The sequence below is a fragment of the Aricia agestis genome, chromosome 12 (assembly GCF_905147365.1).
Source record: "Aricia agestis chromosome 12, ilAriAges1.1, whole genome shotgun sequence".
Taxonomy (NCBI): Eukaryota; Metazoa; Arthropoda; class Insecta; order Lepidoptera; family Lycaenidae; genus Aricia; species Aricia agestis.
The window spans coordinates 4,334,859-4,362,451 of NC_056417.1; the positions used below are offsets into that span (position 1 = coordinate 4,334,859).

The 27,593-nt window shown below is 36.9% G+C and overlaps 1 protein-coding gene across 1 annotated transcript in view; it reads left to right on the top strand.

Moving 5' to 3' along the window:
* LOC121732417 overlaps positions 1-27,593 on the top strand; it is a 163,273-nt gene that overhangs the window by 104,812 nt on the left and 30,868 nt on the right. The window contains exons 2-4 of the mRNA XM_042122284.1: positions 4,551-4,670; positions 6,396-6,566; positions 6,909-7,530. Of these exons, the coding sequence (XP_041978218.1) occupies positions 7,390-7,530 (141 nt within the window). The 5' untranslated portion in view covers positions 4,551-4,670; positions 6,396-6,566; positions 6,909-7,389. The remainder of the gene's footprint in view (positions 1-4,550; positions 4,671-6,395; positions 6,567-6,908; positions 7,531-27,593) is intronic.

Genomic DNA, 27,593 nt, shown 5'->3' on the forward strand with positions numbered 1-27,593 from the left:
TACCTACATACTGACCATATGCAGCTCTTCTGATGCTGCGAGTGTCCATGGGCGACGGAAGTTGCTTTCCATCAGGTGACCCGTTAGCTCGTTTGCCCCCTTATTTCATTAAAAAAAAAGATACTTGTTGTCCCAGAAAAATGTACGGTTCCTGCTCGATAAACGAGTTTTGACGCAACGGAGCGGGCATCATCTAGTAGTAAATATTTGTGTAATGATATTAATTTAGAGTGGCGCGGGTTGCCCAAGGGTCATCAGTTATTCCATTAAAGTTTTACGCTTTTCGGAACTGCATTAGACTGACGTTTTGTGCTTTGGTAATTGCTTTTCTTGGAGGTGCATTTTTATATGTTTAAAAGTAGTTAAAATACATAGTACGTGCTTCCATCAGGCCAGGTTACTCCTATAGGTTATGTTTATTTAGTAAAATATCTTAAAACTTATTTGCATAATAATATCTTGTGACTTGCGTCGTAAAAAGCTGCTTATTAAGTGATATGACGTAGCTTTTAATCGCGTATTTAAATCTGTCCAATCCATACAAATTTATGCCGCGCCGCGCCTCACCTCGCCTCGTCGCGTTGCGGTCTAAATCAACCCTTAGGGTTGATTCGGACCGCAACGCGACGCGTAGATGCATTTCTAAATTTGTATGGATTTGACAGACTTTAATTGCGTCAAACGTCTTGCGAATCTGTCAAATCCATAATAATTTAGAAATGCATCTACGCGTCACGTTGCGGTCTGAATCAACCCTAAGGGTCAATTCAGACCGCAACATGACGCGTAGATGCATTTCTGTATGGATTTGACAGATTTGCAAGACGTCTCACGCAATTGAAATCTGTCAATTCAGTACAAATTTAGAAATGCATCTACGCGTCGCGTTGCGGTCCGAATCGACCCTAACGCATCGAAAATGACAATCTATGTCATAAAATCTTCGATCATCTTTTTATTTGCGGAACAAATTTTTGCGTCAAAGAATTTGCAATATTTAGTAAAATTACCATATCAGTATGAAACGAATTATAAGCTTTTGTTAATCACATCACAAATTCGTAACATGGAAAATGCACACGAAGCATTTGAGTTATCTCTAAATCAGCAAAGTTGGTTGCTAGGCAACGAAATTCTAGAAATTCTAGATAGTTCGATGTTGCGTGATTCAGAACCGGGAATAATTAACGACTGTTTCACGAATGTGGACCTTAATTAAATAGCATTAGAAGTTAAATTTGTTCGTAGATTCAGTTTAATAGGTAACTGATATTCACAATGTAATGTCGATGCTTCATGAAAATTGAAATACCTTGTTTTAGATACGTGTGAGAATAAGTGTGTTTAATTTTACCTTGGTTCATAGACATTCGTTTTTTGGCTGATTGAAGACAGTGATGTTAAATGCCATACATTATTTTTTGTGTTATTTCACTTTCAAAACTACGTAAGTATCTATCTAAGTATATACGCGAATACACGAGTGAAAAACTCTGTAACCCTTTTTACGAAATATGCGGAAATGTAGGAGCATGAACATTCGCACAGTTGTAGTTTATATGGAGAAGGAGTGCATCGAGACAATATTGTTTTAAAATTATGCTGTTATCATACATTACTTTAATAAATAAAACAATACACACACTACAATGCGCACACTACCATGTTTTGAGTGACAAGCCTATATATTATACTCCTTTGTTTATGGTTGAAGCCTGTTAGCAAATTAAAAATGGATTGTTGTTTTTTTTTTATTAAATCTGAAATATTTAAGTCTTGTTTCTATTTTTTCTAATAATAAAAACTAACATATCGGAAAAACATGCGGTTAGCGCAACCAAAAACCAGAAATGCAACATATAGCAAAACCACACGTAACATATTCGCTTTGCGGCCCCGAAACACGCTATAAATTGATCAGGAATATTAATTATTTAGCTATTGGCAACCCTAATTAATATAACGTAATTATTCAAACATCTATACAGTTTGAACTGGGAAAACAATTTTGGATTTTGATGCATTCGTTATATTTGATTATTAATTATTATTATCAACATGAAAACTATAGTTAAAATAAGAAGATGAGGCACCAGTGGTCAATGACCAGTTTTTTGACAGTCAATAAAATGGCTGTCGCATTTAATCACTGCTTAAAACATCACTGAACTTAAAACCTACTTGACGTAAGGAACAACATTTCTCCGGCATATCAATTTTGTATTAATATTTAAGAAGAATGCTTTATTTTGTTACATAAAATATACGCTTAACCTTAATGAGAATTGGCACATATATTTTCTGTATCACTTAATTTATCTTTATAACACTTTTGCCATATTTTATAATACTTTCTTAATATAATAATAAAGCAAGTTGCTTTATTCTTATTATAAATCTAAGTTTGAAATAATAAAAGTACTTTTGTCGTAAATATCTCTATAATGACGTGTACACTGCATAATAATTATGTAATAACTTTTCACATAAAAGGCGAAATGTCAACGCTTTTACGGAGATTTTATTATAAGTTGTGCGTCGTGCCTAGGTTTCCACTGTGGAGCTTATAGGGTTGACACTAATAAAATAATTTCACATGAATTATATACTCATTTAAATATTATCTTATGCTGCATATTATACATTGACACAGAACTTTGTTAGTCGTGGGGAAAACTTAGGACTTTTAAGGACTTAGGACTTTTTATTTTTAATTTAATTAATTCTTAATGGACGGATTTTCTATTTACGTTCCATGGCTCTTATAATTATAAAATTAAACCCTAACGATAATATATGTATTTTTTTGTCGCAAAAACTTTGATTAAAATGGGCATAAAATACCTGCAATTTATAAGCAAGTGTACCCTAATTTTTCAGGAGCACAATGTAAATATGGCAACGTTGACAACCCTGTCCGTTTACTAGTATTTTCATTAGAATAGGTTTCAACGGAGCCGGCTAGCTCGCTAACTAGTTTGCACCTCATTAAAATATCACTCTGGCTTACTACCTACGTAATCTTTTTGTACAAACGCCTTATTTAAAAACGCTTTTATAGTTTTTTGTATGTGAACATTTAGAGTAAGTATATTGTTCGTAGCCTTTATTCCTAAATTCAATTTCTTGCTAGGCCTTGTTGATACTTAGGTCACAGATTACTAAATATTTACTACCTTAGGTCTAAGAGAGGGGAGCCGTGATGCGCGAGGTGTTCCTGCGCATCGATGCCTCCGAGTAGCGGGGTGGTGTCGGGTCTGTAGATGATCGCTGGTAGTTGCGGTAGGTTATATCGTACCCGCAACCTCTGCCTTTAGCGATGAGGGTAGACTACAGGAGGCCCACATACCCCGGCCGATATCCCCAATTTGCCGGGGATGCGTAAAGCATTTCCCCATGTAAAAAAAAGTCTAAGAGAGGGATTACTCGTATGGGCAAAACGTACCTTGCATTTTGGTCTTTCCCGCTAATTTTTTTTCTTGCGATTAAATATTTAACTCTTCAAGATTTATGTCAGGGGTTCCCAAACTTATTTTGTCTACCACACACTACGTCACATTGAGAAAAAAAATTTTTGGCGCCCCCGCGGCCCCGTTGTTTCACCTGCTTTTCAATTAAAGCCCCCATTTTTTTCTGGTTCCCACACCTGGCCATCCCAGGCCTTTAGCGCCCACAAGGGGGCGTTATCGCCCACTTTGGGAAAGAATGAATTATGTTATGTTGTGTCCTGTAAATCAAATATTATAATATAATAACTGACTAGGTACTTAAAAACATACTCCCAAAGAACCTTTCAAACATTTGCGTCTCAGACTTTAAGGGTCAATTCAGACCAACGATGACGTTTCAGATGAGATTTAATGCGACGCGTAGATGCATTAATTCTAAATTTGTACTGCCCCCCTAGACAAGTGGCAAAACGCTAACGCTAGCGCTAACGCTAACGCTACAAAATGTATGGATTTGACATTAGTATTCGCTAGCGAAGCGATGACTTATGTCAAATCGCATACATTTTGTAGCGTTAGCGTTAGCGTTTTGCCACTTGTCTAAGGGGGCTGAATTGACAGATTTCGTGAGCGTGAGACGTCCTGCAATTTGCAAATCTGTCAAATGCATACAAATTCAGGAATGCATCTACGCGTCGCGTTGGGGTTTGAATTGACCCTAGTTGTAAAAATAGTCTCTTCTATAATTATTCTTCCCTATCTTCGGATAATAGTATCACTTTTGTAGACTTCTTTAGACGAGCCAGTTCACATTTTTCTGTAGACTTCTGTAGATTCTTAACCCTTTCGCGCGTTGACCCTAAGTCTTATGACATTACTCAGTATTGGCTGAGTAATTTTATAATTAACCCAATGTTTATTGTATATCTACGCGTCGCGTTGGGGTTTGAATTGACCCTTAGTCGTGAAAATAGTCTCCTCTATAGTAATTATTTTTCCCTATCTTCTGATAATGGTATCACTTTTGTAGACCTCTTTAAACTAGTCACTTCACATTCTTTTGTAGAGTTTTGTAGACCCTTAACCCTATCGATGTTGCAGGTGTAGGGTAGAGGCACGGATGCGGTGGAGCGGGGGCCCGCTCCGGCCCGCATGAGGCGCGCCGGCTGAGCGCGGTGCATGTACGCGGCGGCGGGCGGCGCGTCGCTCGCGGGCCGTAAGGTAAACAAACAAAATGGCCGCTTGCGCACCAATGACGTGAACCGCAATAAAATACAGTCAGGCAGAAAAGAGTAAAAATTGAAAATAATATCCATACAAAATTGGCGCCAATCAATTTACGTAAAAAGTTAATAATGTCAAAAATGAATCGGATTTGACTTGCAATGCATTATGTCAAATTTTTTGACGTCTAACTCGCTATCGATAGTAGCTAATGCAGTAAACAATTAACTCTGCTGTCGATCGAAAATTTCGATTTCGATTCTAAACAAAAATATCACCCTGTCGTTTAATGCGTAAGGCAGTTCTGTCAGACGCTTTATTGCGGTTCGCGTTGTGTTGGTGTGTAAGCAGCCTTACGTAAGAAAAACATAATATGAAGAAATACGGCAGGTTGGAGAGAACAGTGAAGTTTATGAGATCGATTTGACCTCACACGAACGCAATAGTTTTTGAGTAAAAACACAACAAAAATCATGAAATGGATGACTCAAGCATAAAAAGTCAACTCTTACGTTATGAATAAGCAACGTAAAAGCTTATGCCTGAAAGCATAAACTATTGTAATACCATTGTCTAAACTCAAAATTCTATTTTCCTACAGTAACGATGAAATATGATGCAGCATTGTGTTGACGGATGATTTTCCTAGAACAATAGGTACAATACAGTGACACCGGACTTTATTGTGTCCGATGGTGCATTTCCTGGAAACTGTTCAAACTAGATTTACCACGTGACATGAGCTTGACAAACGTCAGTGACAAATAATACTGTCGCAAGGCCGTTGTGTTTGCGACTGTACTTGTTGTATGAAGTACAGTCGTGATACAACAGTGTTCATTTTTTTCGTATATTGAATGTTTAGTTGATAAAGTCACGTAGAAAAGTGTATATGAATAAATATTTTAACTTGGGTTATTTTTTTTAATTGCGTTCTTGTGAGTGACAAATCGATTAATTGTCTTACTGTATTTGACTGTCTGTGATGAAAGTCTAGGAAAGTATAGTATCACAGAGCACAATATTAGTATTAGAACTAATGTTGTTCACAGAGTTTAAAGTTTTGTAGTGATAGATAGCGTGTACTTTACTATTTGCTTCGAAAATTACTTCTAGTCTAGTAAATACTATTTAGTAGTGCAGTTTCACATGCTTACATTTTAGATTTTGAAAAATTACTTTTATTACAGTATTCAGATTTCAAGTTTTAGAGTCAGCATGTGTTTTATAAGTAGCTACAGTCACACGCATTATATCATGAAATTATAAGCGATCAACGTTTAAACATGTTCTTGCAAGTCAGTGTTGCCAGAAGTTCACGTCATTTTCTTACGCAACTACCTAGTCTTAGTGTCTAAACACACTATGCCGAAGTTCCGCGGCGGAATTTCCACATGATTCCGTCGCGTTCCGTCCGTATATTGTATGCGTTTGACACTGCGGATGTAACCACGCGGAATTTCCGCCGCGTAACTTCGCCCTAGTGTGTTTAGACACTTAGATCTCAATCTTGTCGAGAATATTATGATTTTTTTATCGTGACTGGAACTAGATCATTTTGAAAAAGACTTTACCCACTCAATACAGCTTGCTACGCTGCGAGTTGAGTTGGAGGCCAATCGGTGTAATAGACTACTTTAGTCGCTTTTACGTAAGACATCGACGTAGCATTCTCACAGACTGACTTGCTAGTGTTCCTTTTATGAACCGGTGGTTGTGTAGGCGCGCCAACACGGCCGGCAGCCCGTGCCGCCGAGTCCCGGCCACAGCCCCGTCCACCCCGCGCCGACCGGCGTCCGCGCATACTCCTGCCAGCACTGGGAGTCCCGCCTCCTCGCCCCCCCGCGGCCCCCTTCTCTCTCCGAGCCGCAATCGCCATGCGATGTCGTCGAGGTACCGCTGTTGTGTCGATGTTGTCTGCTCGAACTAGATGGCGCTATCGTGCGCTGCTACAGCGGCGCCGCCATGTTCGAATAGACTAGAATAAGCATGATATTGTAACGACTTGATGTAATAAACACATGAAATTGTGACTGTGAAGTGTGATTTTTTTGGTTTTTTGAAGCAAATGAATTTTTTGATCGCATAAGGTGTGTAAAGTGCAATTTCATGTGTTTTATGAAGGTAATGTACCTGTGTTGTGTTTATGAAGTTAGTGTGTAAGTTGGGCTTTATAAGTTTGTTCGCAAATATAGTATTCGATGTACTGGTTTATTTCGATGTATACGTATGTAGGCTAGCATGACACAAGTGAGACTATGCGTTCGACGTCACGTTCGCGTTCCCGGTTTAACGTTTCGTGGTGCAGGAACAGTATACGATGCGCGTCGGGAGAGTGTCAGATCGTGCAGTGAACCAAGCGGGCCGGCCATGAGACAGGAACGCTTGTGCGAGAAGGTTCGGTGGCAGGTGTCGAAGAATCAGAGACTGCGCCTCGACGAACGGAACGAGACATAGCACGCCAGTCGACTCGCCAAATCCCGTTCGCTTCCAATAGTTTTTCTCGCACATATCACTATAAGGCATCTATCGATTCGATTAGCTGTAAAATTCAATTAGTGATTAATGTAATATAGCCTTTTCTCGTGCCTACAACTCGATTCTAAACGAACTATATACTGTGATCTATAGTGAGCGAATAGTTAGTTACGCTAGTGTATAGTGCGAGCGACCGGCGACTTGGACCGCGGTAAACACGGCCTCTAAGCTGGCAAGTATGCAGGCAGCTCTTATGATAAGAGCCAAATCGCGGGAGAGAAGAAAACAGCGCCTGAAGCGAGGACTGAAGTATGAACTGCCAAGTAATGTTGCCACAAAGGCGATCGCGCCCTTCCCTCGGTATCCGCCGACGTCGTGGGTACGTACCTAGCTGTAGTCAGTGTTGCATGCCGCTGTTTAGATTTCCTACTGTGCCGTCTCGTTTAGAATTGTTTTACCTCTAACATGGCCTTACGTCAATGGCATAACTTCAGCTTTCGTAGAACTTCTAACTAACACAACGGTTGTATCTGTTATGTTGTTCGTGCAGTTTTCAATTAGAAACCATAATGCTATTGATATAAGGATCGACACACACAGAAATCTCGAGGTAAATTAATTCTAAATGGACGATAATGTCTAACAAAACATTGTTTAGATAATGACTGTGTCTTTATTTGAGGTTCAGATATATTTATCGTATTGCAGAGAGGTTTAATTTATGTTTTTTTTTTCATTCAAACATTTCAAAGAAAATAATGCAATTTAAATAAATATGCTGGACCGTAATGCTGCTGAAAATTTTTATTGTTCTATATCGTGTCTGTGTCGCCTGGTAGGTCGACTGTCGAATGAATTAGAGCAATGTTTCTATAAGCCAATTAAAAAAAACCTTCAAAACAAATTGTTGCTATTTACTACTACAGAAGTGGTAACTTCACAGTTGAAATACGTAGTCAAAATATTACCAGTGAATTTATCTGTAGATACAGGTGGAGTATTTTAAAATAGGTAAGTACTTATTATAAAAAACAAGACAATATTTTAAACAAATCACTAGCCCCCCAAAATAAGTTTTTGACGGTTTTCAAACAAAACCTTAACAATAAACTTTCTTTTAAGTATTTTGGACCGATTATCCATTATATGGCACCTAATAATAAGCCTTTGTAAATTAGGCTCTATGTCAGTCATAGACCACAGCATAGATGAATAATTCCAATTCGACTCCAATTGCCCTAGGTCTTTACCTCGCCAGTACTCGAACTAGGTCACCTAATATCAACCTAATACCTATGCATTAATAAAACCTGTCAGCAACAATTTTTTGATCGAGGTAAAATATAGTCGTTAGTGAGAAAATTCTTGCTTGAAATTTTTATTGAAGTACATATAAAATAATAAAGCACCATGGTAAAAAGGTCGTATGCAGAAATAAGGATATTTTTTATCGTCTATACTCTATAAGTCTATAGGAAAGGGACCTTTTGGCCTATTTTTTTTTTATGAAATAAGGGGGCAAACGAGCAAACGGGTCACCTGATGGAAAGCAACTTCCGTCGCCCATGGACACTCGCAGCATCAGAAGAGCTGCAAGTGCGTTGCCGGCCTTTTAAGAGGGAATAGGGTAATACGGGAGGGTAGGGAAGGGAAGGGAAGGGAATAGTTGAGGGTAGGGAAGGGAATAGGGTAAGGGTTAGGGGATTGGGCCTCCGGTAAACTCACTCACTCGGCGAAACACAGCGCAAGCGCTGTTTCACGCCGGTTTTCCGTGAGAACGTGGTATTTATCCGGTCGAACCGGCCCATTCATGTCGAAGCATGGCTCACCCACGTATAGCATTGGACTGTTGGCCTATTGGACAAAATATTAAGTGCCAATATTATTCGATTGTCGTATTGTATTCCTGTATATTTTTTAGATTTCACAACGAATAGTGATGTTGATATACTCAATCCGTTCCTTTGATCTTTATATAATTCTAATATACTTATATAAAATTCTCGTGTCACGGTGTGCGTGGTTGAAATCCTCTGAAACGGCTCGACTGATTTTCGTGAATCTTAGGGAGATCGCAGACGACAGACTTTTGGGCTATGGGCTATATGGGCTAGGGTTGAGAATCGGACACCATCTACTTTTTATGTTGATAAGTGCATATTTTGTTGAATAAACGATAGTAAATTATTACAACTCGAGACTGACGGCGACCATTGTTTGTGCGACGGGATAGCGATGGACGTTGCCATGGTGCCATACTTATTTAGTCACTTCAATAAAATAATATGGGCGAAATACTATAATAGGGCAAAACAACTTTTGCCGGGACAGCTAGTAATAATCTATGCAATGTAATTTTATACTCGTAAGATTTGTGCTGTGAAAAAGCCTTATAAAAAATCTCTTATGTTGATGTCTGTTCGGCACGCACTTGAATCATTCCATTTCCCTTACCAATCTGGATCAAAAAATCGGCCAAGTGCGAGTTGGACTCGCGCACGAAGGGTTCCGCACCGTTATAAATTGAAAGTTGGAAAAAATTGTGTTTTTTGCATGGGAGTCCCCCTAAAATATTTATTTAATTTTATTATTAATTATTAAAAAACAAATATAATTCCGAAAAACCTACCCCTAAAGGGGTGGAATAAGGGTTGAAAGTTAGTATGAAAAACCTATTGATAAAGAATAAATAAATACGATAAAAAGAAATAAATTATCATTATTAATACAGTTTTTAATTCAACTCCAGTTAATTTATGTATTTTGTTTGAATCCTCCGCTCGCCAAATACGTTAAAATAATATAGTCGACGTGACCCAACGCCTCACCGTAGTTAGGCGTTGGTGCGTGCGTGCGTGCGGGCAGACACGTGAGGGCAGACGTCGTTGACGGTCGTTTCTATTTTCGCAATTTTGCTGTTGTATTTGTTTTTCAATGCGATACGACATATGTGTTTTGAGAATTGAGATTGTAGTCTATACTTATAAAATTACATGCCCTGACTGACTGACTGACTGACTGACTGATTCATCATCGCTGAGCAAAAACTGTTAAAGTTACAGCAACGAAACTTGGTGAGTAGGGTTGTTTTATTAAGTAGACACCCACTAAGGAAGGAATTGTGAAAATTTTACCCCGAAGGGGGTGAAATAGGGGTTGAAAGTTTGAATGAAAGTCCGTCATTTCTTTTTTAGACACCCACTAAGAAAGGAATTGTGAAAATTTTACCCCGAAGGGGGTGAAATAGGGGTTGAAAGTTTGAATGAAAGTCCATCATTTCTTAAGTTAGAAACATGAAAGTTTATTTTTGAGTTACTGATTAAAAATTAATGGATACGTATTTAAGCGTTTTTGGAAATTCTACCCCCAAGGGGGTGAAATTGGGGTTGAAACTTTGAATGAAAGTCCGTCATTTCTTGAGTTAGAAACATGAAACTTTATTTTTGTGCTACTGCTTAAAAATGAATGGATACGTATTTATGCGTTTCTGGTAATTCTACCCCCAAGGGGGTTAAATTCCGTCATTTCTTAAATATTAGAAACATGAAAGTTTATTGACGTTTGCGTTTGACGTTTGCTTAAATAGGGACCCGTTTTTACCCTTTGTATAAGGAACCACAAAAAGGGGAAAACTATCCATCTTTGTTATTAAGTAATATCTATGTTAACGCGGACGAAGTCGCGGGCAACAGCTAGTAACCTACAAAAATTCAAAATGAAGAGAAAATTTCAGAAGTCTAGCAAGGCTGTAAAGATTATGAATATACGACGCGGCGCTCGATCAAGCGCCGCTTTCAAAAATTATTTCTTTGCTAATTTTAATGTATTATACAATACCTACTACCATTTGGTGTAATACTATTGAGCAATGACTTAGGAGTAAGCGATAGCGCGATGTAGAGAACGCTCAGCGCCCTCTATTTTCGTACATATCAACTACAAGTAAGGCTGAATAAAATCGTATTCCAGAGGCAGAACAAATTCAAAGAACTAAAAGTTAACTACAGATGATATATTTTAAAATTTACAAAAATTCCATTCTTAGGGTGGGTTGCACCAACATACTTTAACTATATAACTGTAACTTTAACTACAGTGCAAAATGTCAAATAATCTGAACGGTAACCGCTCATACTTATATCTAAACTAGATGACGCACGCAACTCCGTTACGCCAAAATTCATTTATCGCGGCGGAACCGTACATTTTTCGGGGATAAAAAGTATTCTATGTCCATTCTTGGATCTCAAAATATCCCCATACTAGATTTCATCAAAATCGGTTCAGTGGTTGGGGCGTGAAGATGTAACAGACAGACAGGCAGTCAGACAGACGGATGGACAGACAGACAAACATACACACTTTGGCATTTATAATATTAGTATGGATTTTTTGTGAAAATTTACTATGTTTCACAGTGTTATATTTTTCTGTCGATTTTGCGGATAATTCAATTTTTTATACTCTCAATCCCATTACCTGTAGCTTTAATAAAAAAATAATGAACTTAGCAACAAAAAGTAGTAGAGATAAACATAAACTTGTTATACCTGACCAAATACTCAACATTTGTAGTAAAAATGCGTATTGTATGGCAGTTCGGATCTATAACAAATTACCTAACTGCTTCAAAGAACTGACTATAAAACAATATAAAAATAAACTATACATCTGGCTCCTTAACAAAATGTATTATTCAGTAAATGAATTTTTCGATGATAAAAATATTACGAGTATGAATGAGTTAATTTAAACAAAATTAATGTGTAACTTAAATGTTTCTAAAAAATATAAAATGCACCTGTCTATTGTAATGTAATAAATTAATAATTAATTATCGACATTTCTATTTCTATGTAATAAATCTTCTGACATTAACCTAATATGACTTAGTACTTTGTAGTTTGTAGTAATATTTGCACACTCATTGTAGTAGAATATGTGGAAAATGTAAAAACTAACACCTTATTGTACCATATTCCTAAGCAAATAAAATGATTTTGATTGATTGATTGATTAAACACAACAGACATCTGTCAATCTCTGTGATCAAAGTTAAGGTTAAAGTTAAGTTAACTATAACCATAACTTTGAACATAACTTTAACCACGCCGTGTCTGGTGCAACCCACTCTTATTAAATTAGATAACTGATAAGTAATGAAAATAGAAAATGTGGAATTAAAAATGTACACGTGTCGAGACTCCAAATCAATATAGACGCACAATTTGCGTTGCAATATAAAAATAAAATATAATTATTAATAATAATTAATAAAAGATGGCGTGTGAAGTTGTTATGTTAGTATTAAAATTTGAAAATTATTTATCAGAGTTCCGTATCGCTACAACTTACCTAAAAAAACATTTTACAACGTTGTACAATATCAATGTATAATTTCAAGTTTATAACTCAGTAAAGGCATGTCAATTCAGTTAAGTAGTATAATAATTTTAATCCATTTACGGCAGTTTCCAATATTCAATCTATCTCTGGTTTGACATACAACCGATCGCAGCTAACATTGAATTGACATAAAATATATGTCCCTAATATCTAATGTGAGCTATTCCTATCTCTAGTAGGGCAAAACCAGAGATAGATCAAATATTGGGAACGGCCGTTAGTTCCTAATGAACTAGGAAGTAATATTTTCATGTTACACTATATCGCTCTGCTAACATATCTCATAGCTCTTTGTTCCAGCTCGTATTTCAACGCTATTGTAACATACGACGACTTACGAGGTACAAGTAGTTGCATACTCATATTTTATCCTGTCTTGTTAAGGTGAAAGACACATACAATAATAACTAGCTATTTGACCGAGCTTTGCTGGCAATGTTATTTCTAAAAATGATTCCTAGCTAGATTGATTTATCGCCTCCGAAACCCCCTATATACTAAATTTCATGAAAATCGATGGAGCCGATGCTCGTTTAAAGATATAAGATAAGCTAGATGACGCCCGCAACTCCGTTGCGTCAAAATTCGTTTATCGCGCGGGAACCGTACATTTTTACGATAAAAAGTATCCCATGTCCTTTCTCGGGACTCAAAGTATTTCCATACCTAACAAAATCGGTTCATCGGTTTGGGCGTGAAGAGGCGTGACAGACAGATAGACATACAGACATATACACTTTCGCATTTATAATATATACTAATATTATAAATGCGAAAGTGTATCTGTCTGTATGTCTGGCTATGGCTGTCTGTATGTATGGATATGGAAGTAATGGATACTTACTGGATCGGAAAAATTGTAATCGAATATCCGCATAATTTGGTTATCTCGATTCTCGCTAATGTCAACAGTAGCGATTGCAGCTGCAATGTATGCAATTAGTCCGCGATTTCCATTTCACCGGTCCCGACTCCAGGCAAATATTTTACTCAAACATCGACGTTAAAGGAGGTCCCAGAATATTCGTGTGCTAGTTAGACTTGACTTATGTAAGACTAGCTTTATTCAACGGCTACGCACGCGTAAAAATAACATTCTTGGAATACCAATCTTGATTTCCTATTTAAACCCTTTAGGTGTAGAGTTTTTAAAAATTTATTAGGACGTTCATAATAATTTTATAAACTTCCAACCGACGTTTAACCCCTTGAGGCGGATTTTCGTAAAATAGAGCTGTTCAGTGAATTTTAATTTATAATAATAATAATAATAAAAATCTTTATTGCACACCAAAATACAGACACAATATGAAAGATACATTAATAAATATGTTACTTGTTGATGTACAAAGTGTGTACTTATTGCTACTAAGCAATCTCTACAAAAAATCCTAAAGTTAATTATTATTATTATTTATTGTTATTATTACATTAACATACAGTTTTTAGGAAATTTATTTTATACCACATCCTATGGGATTTGCGGACTGTATGAATATCCCTCAGGGTACATTTAATCTTCCCTGCAGGTACTAAATCGCATTTAAATCCTTGGCGTAAAGTATAGCTTGCCACAAAAAACCACATTAAGTATTAACTCAGAATTTATTAAAGTTAATTAAAAACTGGGTTACAACTGTTTTGTAGCTATCATTAAAATTCATATAAAAGGTTTTACGGCATTATACTGTAAGCTTAGACCATGCCACCATATGGCTTAGCGACAGCCAGACTTAATTTTATAAAAGTTGAAAGTTTGCCTGTTTATGACCCCTATATTGGTAAGAAAGTTTCGGACGCGGTTACTTTAAGGTATCCAGTTCGGAAGGTCTGGTATTACCTTCGGTAAAATCTCATCTCTTACTGCCGGACATTTATGATAGTTGCTTTCCACTGCCAGACCACCTCAAAGTCCAAGTTTTTAGACCCTAATATTTTACCTCTAGAGCAGAGGTTCCCAAACTTATTTTGAGACCAAATTATGTAAGACATAATTTGTTCTCAATTAGTAAATTTGCGCCCCCCATGATTTCAATTTAAACGCATTTAGATAAAATAAATCTCAGCCCATGCATCGACACAACGCCTCAATTATTTTTCTGGGTCCCACACCGCCGCGCCTTTAGACCTCCAGCGCCCACAAGGGGGCACGTTATCGCCCACTTTGGGAAAGGCTGCTCTAGAGGTTACTTACATAAAAATTGCTGGTGACCTCGCGTTGTAGCCGCCAACCGCGCGCTCGGGGCGGACGCATATTACCAATTGAGCCTAAAGTTTTAACCCAGAATCGGGGTAAATAAGTTACCCATTTATGGTATCCCCGAAGCCCAGGTGTCGCTTATCCCCACCGCACTTGTAATCCCGCAATTAGAGCAGATTCAGCGCTCACACGGCTTCGATAACTTTCAGGTTTCCTAGATTAGGAATAACTAATGGTCTATTCCAATTGATTTTATTTACTGGAAGAGTATTATCGACTTAGTTAAGAGAAGATTTATTAAGAATTATAATATACTAGGACGTTGCGCCAAAATGCCTGTATCCTTTCCCGGGGCTGGGGCTGAAAGTTTCTCCACACCAAATTTCAGCAAAATTGATTCAGAAGTTCAAATTGGGCGTGAAGAGGTAAATGACGTGTAATAGTTATCCTTAAGTGTCGCCGAAATACGTTTTTTGTGCAGAAATCTTATTTTCAGGGTTAAAAACCGTTCTATATTTGTGTCAGGAACTTAAAATGTCACTATACCAAATTTTAGCAAAAACTGATCAGCGCCTCATGTGAGATGAGGGATGACCTACAAGCACATTTTCGCATTTAAAAAACTAGAATAATTGTTTAGATTCACCGTTTTATTGAATTATAACAGCATAAAATTGTTATATTAATTGCCTATTCTACTATTATTCTATTTATATAAGGTAAACATTTAGTATCTATTATAATATTTTGCATCGCAATACGAATTGGCCTTGAAAATTATATTTGGACACGTAGTACAGTCCCTAAGGCATATTTATGGAATAAACTGTATATAAATTATTTACCTTTTGTAAAAGGTTATTTAATAAAATTACAAGTATTGGTAAAAATACGTTTTAGTGTCAGTAGTGTAAGTGATGGTGCAAAGTAAGAAAGTAAATTTTTATATTATATAATTTAATACCTATTTAATTTGTTTAGGTCATCTAAGCTATTAGATATAAAACCAGTTTTTATTAGAATTCTAGTTTTAAGCATTAAACCGTGTTGGTTATTACTTATTTGTTATTACGTTTTAATTTGGATGACTTAGTGTAAATTAATTATTATTATTTATTGGTAATCCATACTAATAATAATAGAATGCGAAAGTTTGCTGTCTGTCTGTTACCTCTTTATGCCCAAACCGATTTCGCTGAAGTTTGGTATGAATATTGTTTGAGTCCCGAGGGCATAGGATACTTTTTGTCCCGGAAAAATGTACGGTCCCACGCGATAAACGAATTTTGGCGCAACGGAGTTGCGGGCGACATCTCAAACTCAAACTCATTTTTTTATACAGAATAAATTTTGCCAATCTAGTTAATTAAGCGTAATACATGATTATGGTATATATTGTGAACAAACTGAGTTGTTTTATCACATTAAATATTTATATCCATGAAATAAAGGGACACCATAAATCAAAAATTTTGTAATTTGTCCTAAGAAAGTAAAGTAGAAAATAATTTGAGTAAATTCTCAGACTTGTGCTGTGTGAAATTCAGTGAGTGAACCTGGCTCAATACGCCTATTCAAGTTTTGAGCTCGATATGGATTACTCCCGGGCGGAAAGGCAGTCAATTCCGAAAGACCTCATATGAAAGGTTTCGATTTGGCGCGTTCGTTCGTTATTTACGGATTGGAAACTTGCATTCCGGATTTTACGACACGGATTTACACACGTTAAAGCAGCCTTTCCCAAAGTGGACGACAACGCCCTTTGTGGGCGCTGAAGGTCTAAAGGTCGGTGTGGGACCCAAAAAAAATATAGGGGCATTATGTAGAGGCTTGGGGTGATTTATTTCATGTGTATGAATTTTAAATTAAAACAATGGGGGCCCTAAAACTTAATTTGTTCTCAAAGTGGTCAGTAGACAAAATAAGTTTGGGAGCCCCTGTATTAAAGTATTATATTGCCAAATAGCACGGATATCTTTGCATAGTACCATAACAGATAACTATGATAAATAATTACGCTAAATGTAATAATGGTAAATTTTTCGACGTATTTTGTGTGTAATAGAGAATACTCGTAGAGCGTTTTATTTGATTTACCATACCATGGTTCTCAGTCAGCAAATAGTCACTGCATGTAGATTGCGATCCGGGCACATCCCTTGTAACATTTTGGATTTTTAATGAAGAAAGTGGAGTCGCTCAACTGTGAGGAATGTGGTGTGCGGGATGATATCTACCACCGCTTGATGGAGTGTTCCCGGAACGCAAACTTAAGAGAAAAGCTGATTCTTGATTTTAAATTAATCAAATGTAATATTGGCATATTCCATACCATTTTAGCTGAGCCTTCTTCTGATGCTGCTAGAATGCTATATAATTTTAGCTATAATTCGGCATAATATTTATAAATTGTTATATTTAGCATAAGGTACGATGGGATTGACATCGTCTTTCTGTACAAAAATCCCTTTAAAAAAATAAAGATAAAAAAAACCATTGTAAAGACAGTAAGACGGACAAGACCCTCCCCTATAGTCTCCTTCTAACAGCTAGGTAAAAGCGCTTTACGCCAATAGCGCATATTATTAATTATTATCAGTATCTTGGCTATAATGTAATGTACCTAACGTATTAATCTTCCGCGTAAGGAACATTGTCGAGCTAATCTTTGTATCTATATCTTATTTTCAGTTCACACACTATTCTATTCTCGCTAGATATACCACTAGACCACGCCTCCGTAGTCTAGTGGTAGAGAGCGCGGCTCTTGACTCGGAGGTCGTGGGTTCGATTCCCGCGTTGGAAACATGTTATTTCCAAGTTTGGTTAGGACAATGCAGGCTGATCACCTGATTGTCTGACAAGTAAGATAATCCATGCGTCGGATGGGCATGTAAAAATCGGTCCTGCGCCTGATCTCACGCCAGTCGTGTCGGTCTTCCGTCCCACTGGGTTATGAGAGTAAAGGAATAGAGAGTGCTCTTGTGTACTGCGCATAAAATTACTCCTGCGTGTCTGGCCTGGTTGCAATGAAACCGGCAATCGTTACCGAAACTGGTGTGGGAGCTATTATTATTCTCGCTCACTCACTCGAAACAAACACGCGGTTATTGGTCAACATTAGAAGTTTTCGAATTCGTGTCGTGAATTGTGAATCGCTGAAAAAACCTTACGATTTGTGCAAGGCATTTCCTGAGACACTTAGCCTTGGGGCTACAAACGTTTATTGTCCATACAAAAGCTATCGTCATCGCCTATTCATAAAGAGGTATCGATTAGTGCAGTGGTTCCCAATTAGTTTTTGCTGCGTACCACTTCAAAAAAGACCTCAAACCTGCGTACCCCTTATTGTAGCAATCACACTAATAATATTATAAATGCGAAAGTTTGTGAGTGTGTGTATGTTCGTTACTTTTTCATTCTCAAACGCCTGGACCAATTTTGATGAAATTACCAATACAGGTAGTAAGTTGACACCCTGGATTAACATCCGGAAATTATTCTTGTTTTTACTGATAGCCGCACGTACCCCTTGATGCAATTTCACGTACCCCTGGGGGTACGCGTACCACTAATTGGGAAACACTGGATTAGTGCATTGACTATTTATTGTTTGGTAAAACATTCGATTTTAACGAAGTTTTTACTTTTCGGTTTGCTATTTTTAGGGCTAGTATTATAAATGTTGGAGGTATGAATGTAGTTTTTTTATGACATCGTATTATTAGAAAAAAAAAATGTTAACTTCTTTTACGGCAATAAACTCGCACTTATGAACTTATACTTTCAGGCGGTTATTGCTATGGTGTATTTTTTGGGTCTGAGAATCGGCTACTGGGTAATTTTTATATTGATAAGTGCATTTGTTGAATAAATAATAGTAAATTATTACAACTCGAGACTGACGGCGACCATTGTTTGTGCGACGAGATAGCGATGGACGTTGCCATAATGACATACTTATTTAGTCACTTCAATAAAATAATACGGGCGAAATACTTTATATGGCAAAGAAACGTTTGCCAGGACAGCTAGTTATGTCAAAGAATACATATTAGTTTAACAAGTTATGTATAATATTTGCAAAAACCATGCAAGACTTTTTCAAGACACTGTCCAATGTCCATAAAGCTTCAGTCACTTCAAATTAAGTATCCCAGACTGCCCTTCTATAAAAACCCCTATCTTAGATATTCTAAAGGAATGATAATATGGCTCTCCTATCTGAAAAAGTAGGGGATAAGAATAATAGAGTAAGAGCCCGCGAGGGCCAGACCTTCCTTTATTTCGTAAAGCTGAAAGAGGTAAACTTGCAGCTTTACGAAGCGAAGGAAGCTCTGGCCTTCGAGGGCTCTTGGTACATAAACCAAGAAATTCCAAGTATAATCAATATAGCGTTTAAAGCAAAGAGTGCTGACAGCCCTCATTCACTTATCACACGGAAGCTATTACATACATCCTCGTACACTCCACTTTGAACCCTCTAGCTGGTGCCATAGGGTTGGAAATAAAAGAACAGGTCGTGTTCACATCAGGTTGATGTTTGTTTTCACATCACTGATGTGGACTATTGCGCATTTTTTAATCAGTCGCATAATCTTTTTCAATTGCGAAATGCTGAGTGAATATGTTGCTGATTAATAGTTACTAGCTATTTGACCGAGCTTTGCTCGGTATTCGATGAAAATGACATTTTCTAAAAATGATTCCTAGCTAGATCGATTTATCGCCCCCGAAACCCTCTATATACTAAATTTCATGAAAATCGTTGGAGCCGATTCCGAGATTCCAATCTATACTAATATTATAAAGCGGAAGAGTTTGTTTGTTTGTTTGTTTGAACGCGCTAATCTCAGGAACTACTGGTTCGATTTGAAAAATTCTTTCATTGTTCGATAACCCATTTATCGAGGAAGGCTATATTATAAAGCGGAAGAGTTTGTTTGTTTGTTTGAACGCGCTAATCTCAGGAACTACTCGTTCGATTTGAAAATTTTTTCAGTGTTAGATAGCCCATTTATCAAGGAAGGCTATAGGCTATATTTTATCACGCTAAGACTAATAGGAGAAAAGAAATAGAGGAAAATGTGGAAAAATCTATATTAATAATATTATAGTGGAAGAGTTTGTTTGTTTGAACGCGCTAATCTCAAGAACTACTGGTCTGATTTGAAAAATTCTTTCAGTGTTAGATAGCCCATTTATTGAGGAACGCTATAAGCTATATTTTATCACGCCAAGACTAATAGGAGCGAAGAAATAGAGAAAAATGTGGAAAAAACGGGGGGAAATTATTTGAGAGGCTTACTTGAACGCGCTAATCTCAGGAACTACTGGTCCGATTTGAAAAATTCTTTCAGTGCTAGATAGCCCATTTATTCAGGAAGGTTATAGGCTATATTTTATCACGCCAATATTAAAAGGAGCCAAGTAATAGAGAAAAGTGTGGAAAAAACGAGGGAAATTATTTGACAGGGCTTATTTGAACGCGCTAATCTCAGGAACTACTGGACGGATTTGAAAAATTCTTTCAGTGTTAGATATCCCATTTGTCGGAAAAGGCAAATATGCTATATTTTATCACGCTATGATTAATAGGAGCGGAAAGAAATAGAGGAAAATGTGGAACAAACAGGGGAAACTATATGAAATTGCTTATTATCTTAAGAACTACTGGAGCAATTTTTATGTTATTTAGCAAACATGAAGAATAGACCACGTGAAAAGACATAGGCTATTTTTTGCGGAAGAATGTACGGTTGCGTGAAATTCCTAAATTACGCGGGCGAAGCCGCGCGCAACATCTAAATATAATAAAATCGTAGGAAGGAACGCGGACGAAGTCGCGGCCAACAGCTAGTTATATATATATATATACAAGAATTGCTCGTTTAAAGATATAAGATTATTAGCAGTAGCCTTTTTCTTTGCAAGTTTTGTAATTTCTTTTCTATAGTATTCGTAAAGTGTGCATAGTGCACAGGAGCATTCTCTCTTCTTTTAGTCTTGTAACCCAGTAGGGCGGAATACCGACACGACTGGTGAGAGATTAAGCGTAGGACCGTCCATTTGATTCGATCATCTTTATTCAACAGTCAGATCATCGGTAGCACTTTAAAGCAATACATTTCAAACGCGGTATTCGAACCCACGATTACAGATTCAAGAGCCGCGAAACCAGTGCACCAGAGGTGTTAAATATTTAAATATTATGTTATTATGCAAAGCGCCAATGAATAGTATCGTCCTTGCAATGCTATTAAAAGGTTGTTTCATGAAATCGTGACTTGTAAAATAACTCATCGTTAAAATTTAAAAAATGCACTATTCTGTCTACTTTTTAGATTATTTTCATAGAAGTTTAATATTACTGTGGTCATGCAATGTCAAGGCTAGTAGTTCAAATAAATTGCCCTAGTTTTTGGATTGTTTGGGGCCATTTTAATGGCGTCATTTTTTCTAAAGTAAACAGGTAAATAACAGACAGAGAGACAGGCAGGCACACATTCGTAGTCATCATATTAGTTTACAGGCAGGCATACATTCGTAATCATCATATTAGTTTACAGGTAGGCACAAATTCGTAATCATTATATTAGTTTACAGGCAGGCACACATTCGTAATCATTATAATATTAGTTTACAGGCAGGCATACATTCGTAATCATTATATTAGTTTATAGGCAGACACACATTCGTAATCATTATATTAGTTTACAGGCAGGAACACATTCGTAATCATTATATTAGTTTACAGGCAAGCATACATTCGCAATCATTATATTAGTTTACAGACAGGCACACATTCGTTATCATTATATTAGTTTAAGGCATGCACACATTCGTAATCATCATATTAGTTTACATGCAGGCCGCACACATTCACAATCATCATAATATTAGTTTACAGACAGGCACACATTCGTTATCATTATATTAGTTTACAGGCAGGCACACATTCGTAATCATCATATTAGTTTACATGCAGGCCGCACACATTCACAATCATCATAATATTAGTTTACAGGCAGGCACACATTCGTAATCATCATATTAGTTTACAGGCAGGCACACATTCGTAATCATCATATTAGTTTACATGCAGGCCGCACACATTCACAATCATCATAATATTAGTTTACAGGCAGGCACACATTCGTAATCATCATATTAGTTTACAGGCAGGCACACATTCGTAATCATCATATTAGTTTACCAGATGACGCTCGCAACTCCGTTGCGCCAAAATTCGTTTATCCGTACATTCACATTATCAAAATATCACCATACCAAAACAGAAAAAATGGTTTTTCGGTTTAAACGCGAAGAGATAACAGGCAGATAGAAATACACACAGTCGTAATCATTATATTATTAGTATAATTATAGAATATAGAGCCCTATCTAACTCAAAACCCAATTAAAAACTCTACTTAAATGCAGGATCTTGAACATGAAAAACTAGTGAAGCGTATAAGTACGTCATTAGGGATCCAGGTCATCTAGGACACGATAAGCTCTAATTACAAGACCTATATTACTTTAAGCTGAATTTCCTTCAAGATAGGCCATGTGAGTGAAAACTTTTTGAACTCATTAACGTTTAAAATTGGAACGCAAAGGCCTATGGAGGATTTTGTATGGATCCCGTCCCCACTCTTCAACAGTCATGGGATTCGTCTCGATTTGTTCACTGGGACCCAGAAAAGTCTTAAGTACCAGTGTCAGTTTCAAAAACAATTGGGTTAATAAAAAAAAAAAAACTTTTCTTCAAAAAAGGTGTTTATTTTTGAACAAAAAAATCACTTTTTTCTACAAACAAAAAGCATGTCAGGGTTCCGTAGTCAACAAGGAACCCTTATAGTTTCGGTCTGTCCGTCCGTCTGTGTGTCTGTCTGTCTGTCCGCGTCCGTTTTTCTCAGAGACTATAGGGCCTACAAAGCTGTAATTCGGCATTTATGCATAATATTATCTTAATGATGGCGACAAAACGGTACCTATATAATAAAATCTTTTTTTTTTTTATGGTACCTCCCCATACACATCAAGCGGGGGTGATTTTTTTCCGCGTCCATCCTATCGTGTGGGGTGTCGCTGGGTACGTTTTTCTAAAAATATTATTCAGAGTATTCAAAGATCATTTACCGATTTAGCGATCCACTTGTGAAATATGAAGTTTTAAAGTGGAAAAAATCGTTAGAGTCCAGTATCCCCCCTTCCACTAGCTCAAATTATTTTAGCTCAGGTTTCAGGCTCAGGTTTAGCTGTTTAGCTCAGGTTGCTTCTGGAAATGTGGAAAAATTCGTAGGAGATATTATGCTGACTTTAAAGGGAAACTATCACGGCTAAGAAAACTTCATAAATAAGTAATTGAGTAATAGTCGATCAACTAAAAAAATGTATTCGAAGAAGTGTAAAGAAACTTTTCGTTCAAATTATTTTGAACGTAACTGAGATGGTATTGTTGGTAGTGAAAAACACGTTACAAATATACATTCATTGACTATACAAAAATTATCAAAAACTAGCGGTACTACTGAGCCCTATATTGCGCGTGACCCGATATGCACTGTGCTGGTTTTTAATTTCATGTACAAATAAATGACGATTTAATTGAAGACAATAATATTAATTTGATCTCCATATTTGAACACTATTTACTTGCACATTAAGGAAATGCGTATGTAAAAGAGAAAAAATTAAATAAAACAATAATATATTATTATAAAACCTAAGGCCGCGTCACCATCAAACACGGCGTGGCATCGTCACCATGCCACGATGACACATGACGCGTGTTCCGACTTCCGGTGCCTCGAACAGTGCGCCGCCCTGTGGCCCCTTTAGTTTCATTGAAATCTGACAATATTTCCACTACGCGACTTTGTTTGATAGATATTTCACATGCCTCATTTAAGTTTGGAACGCCATTTTTCGTAAGTTTCACCCTAAATAGGGGCGCGCGGTGCACCGTTTGTGTCACTGGGACACTGTGCGGCGTCGCACCGTGTCAGGGTAGCGGCATCGTGTCATGGCGCGATGACGACGCCGCGCCAAGTTTGATGGAATTGCACTGTAACCCCACGTATTTGACAGATGTCGCTATAGTAAAAAATTCTCTATTTTAGTAGATCTTTCGAATGACACCTGTTTCTGCTCTGTTGGTTGGTGGGGACGTTTCTTCTCATAGTCCTTTCTTTTTAATTGCATCTATAAGTAAAAGGTTAGAGTCACATTTTTTCCATTTGAACTCTAATAGCTGAATTAGACTGGTTCAAAATTTTACATGTTTAGGTGTTCAGAATATTTTTATTACCAAAATTTACGGTGAAACGGTGAAATATTTTTTCATCTTAATAATACACATTACGCATTTGTTATGATGGTATTATGTCCGTCTGTCTGTTTGTTATCTCTTCACGCCCAAACCGCTGAGCCGATTTTGCTGATTTTCTCTAAGGATATACTTTGAGTCCCGGGAAAGGACATAGGATCCTTTTATCCCGGAAAAATGTACGGTTCCTGCGCGATAAACAAATTTCAACTTAACGTGGTTCCGGGCGTCATCTCCTTAATGATATTTATCAAAATACCGAATTATAATAATCACTACGTTGGATTATATATTCTTTTAAAAGTTAACTTTAAGTAACTTAGCGTTATTCAAATTTTTAACTTCGTACTCCTTCGTAAGTACTGCATTTTATGGCTTGACTTGAATCAGTGTTTATTTCTTTCCCCGTGAGTTCACGCCTCCGTGTGACATTATATAATGTATGACACGAGTTGACATAGGTGTTGTCATGTCAAGGCGAATGCAGATATCGATGTCGATCGATGGAACGGTGACGTAGCGATGACGTTTTGTCGATGAAACACTTTACGTGAAGTTGGATCGGATAAGAGCCAGTCCACACGACGCGTTGCGTCAGCGTTGCGTCGATGCAGCGCTGTGGTTGCGTCGTTTTACATACAAATAACCAAGGTGTTCGGCGCACTGTGTCGTCTGTCTGTCTCACTATTCAGTACAAATTTAGAAATGCATCTACAAGTGGCATTGCGGTCTGAATTTTCCCTGAGCGTTGACAAACGAACGGCATTTGTCGACAGCACGCGTTATCGGTAGTTGTTGGTCCTGTAAGAAGCCTTAGGGTTGATTCAGACCGCAACGCGACGCGTAGATGCATTTCTAAATTTGTATGGATTTGACAGATTTCAATTGCGTCAGACGTCTTGCGAATCTGTCAAATCCATACTAATTTGGAAATGCATCTACGCGTCGCGTTGCGGTCTGAATCAACCCTTAGAGTCAATTCAGACCGCAACGCCACGCGTAGATCATTTCCTATTGACGCTTAAATGTGATAATATGCAACGTATTCGGAACATTATTTAACATCCTCTATTTGAGTTATTTTATGGTGAAATGATAAAGTTGACACTTACGAGACAGAGCGGACACGCGGTCAAGTGTTTAAGCGGCCAGTTTTGCATTCTTTGTGTTGTATTACGCTATAATATAGAGATACCCACACAGGGGTCGTTTTGACCGCGTCAGAATTCCTACTGTTTGACCGACCGCTCGAACGCAGAATGAGAACGCAGAACGCTTGAACGCGTGACCGCTCTCTGTCTGATAGGTCCCTAAGGATCATCTTTGATTATGTCACCGTATTTCTCACGATTTTCGTATAGGTACATACATAATATTATTATGAAAGAAATAATATACCAATTACTACTACTACTATCGTGCTATTGGTACAGATATTTTTACAGAATTTTACAACTCGTGCGTGAGCTGTACATTTTTTCTGGGATAAAAAGTATCGTATGTCCTTTCCCGGGACTTGAAATATCTCCATACCAAATTTGAAACCAGTGAAGAGGTAACAGATAGACAGAATTTCGCATTTATAATATTGGTACGGATATTTTTAGAGTATTTATGTTTTAAAAAGTTCGCTTTTGCGTATGTACGTAATGAAAGAACTCTGGTTATAATTCTTTCACCATCATTTTCAATTTCCATCAAACTTCTTTCAGTGAACTCTATTATTTCACACAAATCTATAAGGAAATTGTATGTAATACGAGTAGATATGTGTAATATTCGTGTAAACATGGCGTCGCGTGTTGTCTGGCACTGTTGTTCCCCTGTTACCATATAACCCCTTTCGATGCTAAATGTCTGCAGCGCTAAAATTTCGCACGTCATGAAAAATGATCTAATAACCAAGGACGTATAATAGACTTATTAACACATACACAATATACGACTGTAACACATAATAATTAATTTGAAAATTAATAATTGTTATAGTCTGGGAGCCCTAGAACAAAAATGTTTTTGATTACTATCAAGCATATTTTTTGTGAGTAGCTTCATTTTGATAAGACAAATCTTGAAAGTGGTACCTAACAGAGATAGAAAGGATTTCATACTTTGGTTTGATGGTCCTAAAATATGGTGGTAGGCATCTGTGTAGCCCCGACGTTCAGAGAATATTTGAAAAAATTTATTCTGAATAAAAAATTTTGAGTTTGAGTTTTTGAGTATGGACTGTTCTATTTGTAGAACATTGTTAATTAGTTAATTAGGTTCGACGGTTTGGGCGTGAAGAGGTAACAGACAGACAGACTCACTTTCGCATTTATAATATTAGTATGGATCTGATACGTTAGAATTTAGAGGCAAAGACTAAATATTATATAACTACAAGTTTTAATGTCTATATCCACAGTGTAAATATTTTTATTAGTACTTACTATGTAATAGGAGAGTATTAACCCCTTAACCGGGGTAGGTTAAAATTAAAGTTAATCTTTGATTCAATAACATGTTATCCTTTTCTTCCATCGTATTACTATAATTTGCCGGGAACTATTAACAAATTGGTTTTACTGTTTCAATTCTGCGTATCGTCGTTTTATGCTACATTTTTAATCTTTAGTTGGATGGAGTCCAATTAATTATGGAGATTTTGTGCCAGTTCCCTTGGAGTCCACTAGGGAATGGATCTGTTTTTATATTGATTACATACAATAATAATAACTAGAGATCTGTTTATGGTAGAACTAGGTAATTGAAGACGTGAGTGGATGAAGTGGATAACTCTACTTGTTTTTTTTTTAATAAATGGAGTTTGTAAGACTGGGAAAATGATTTGAAATCATCATCTAGGCTTAACTTTTAAAATAAAAAGATAAAACCGACTTCAAAATTGTACGTAATTGAGAATTAAAACTCCCATCTCCCAGAACCACGGAACCGATTTTGATGAAACTTGCACTATTCCCTAAGTTCAACAATACGTAGTACAAGAAAAAAAGAATTACTGAATTTGGAATAGTTCCAGAGATATGCGAACACAAACATAAAAACATACATACATACATACTTACATACATACACTTTTGAAATTTGGCACGTTTGTTCAGACGCTGATATAGACCAGAACACGCTGATATAGACAACTAATTTCAAATCTAATCAATAATTACTTTTCTATCAATACTAAAATATCGTTCTTTCAAATTGTCAAACAGTTTAATCTACAAAAAGCGAAAAAGTAATTAACATAAATAGTAAAAGTGCTCTTTAGCTTGAAATATTTGACAAGTAGTAATTTTAACAGCAAAATACGGTGCTTAGCGAAAATAATGAGCAGATAGTCACGAGAGTGGAATTAAAACGGGAAATGGATTTAAATTTCCTGTCGTCATTTTAGGAGTGCATAATGACAATTATTTACTTTTAAATACGAGTATTTTTGCTAAGAACTTTCGACTGGATATATTTAAAAGCATACAATAGGTATACATTTCGTGGATCA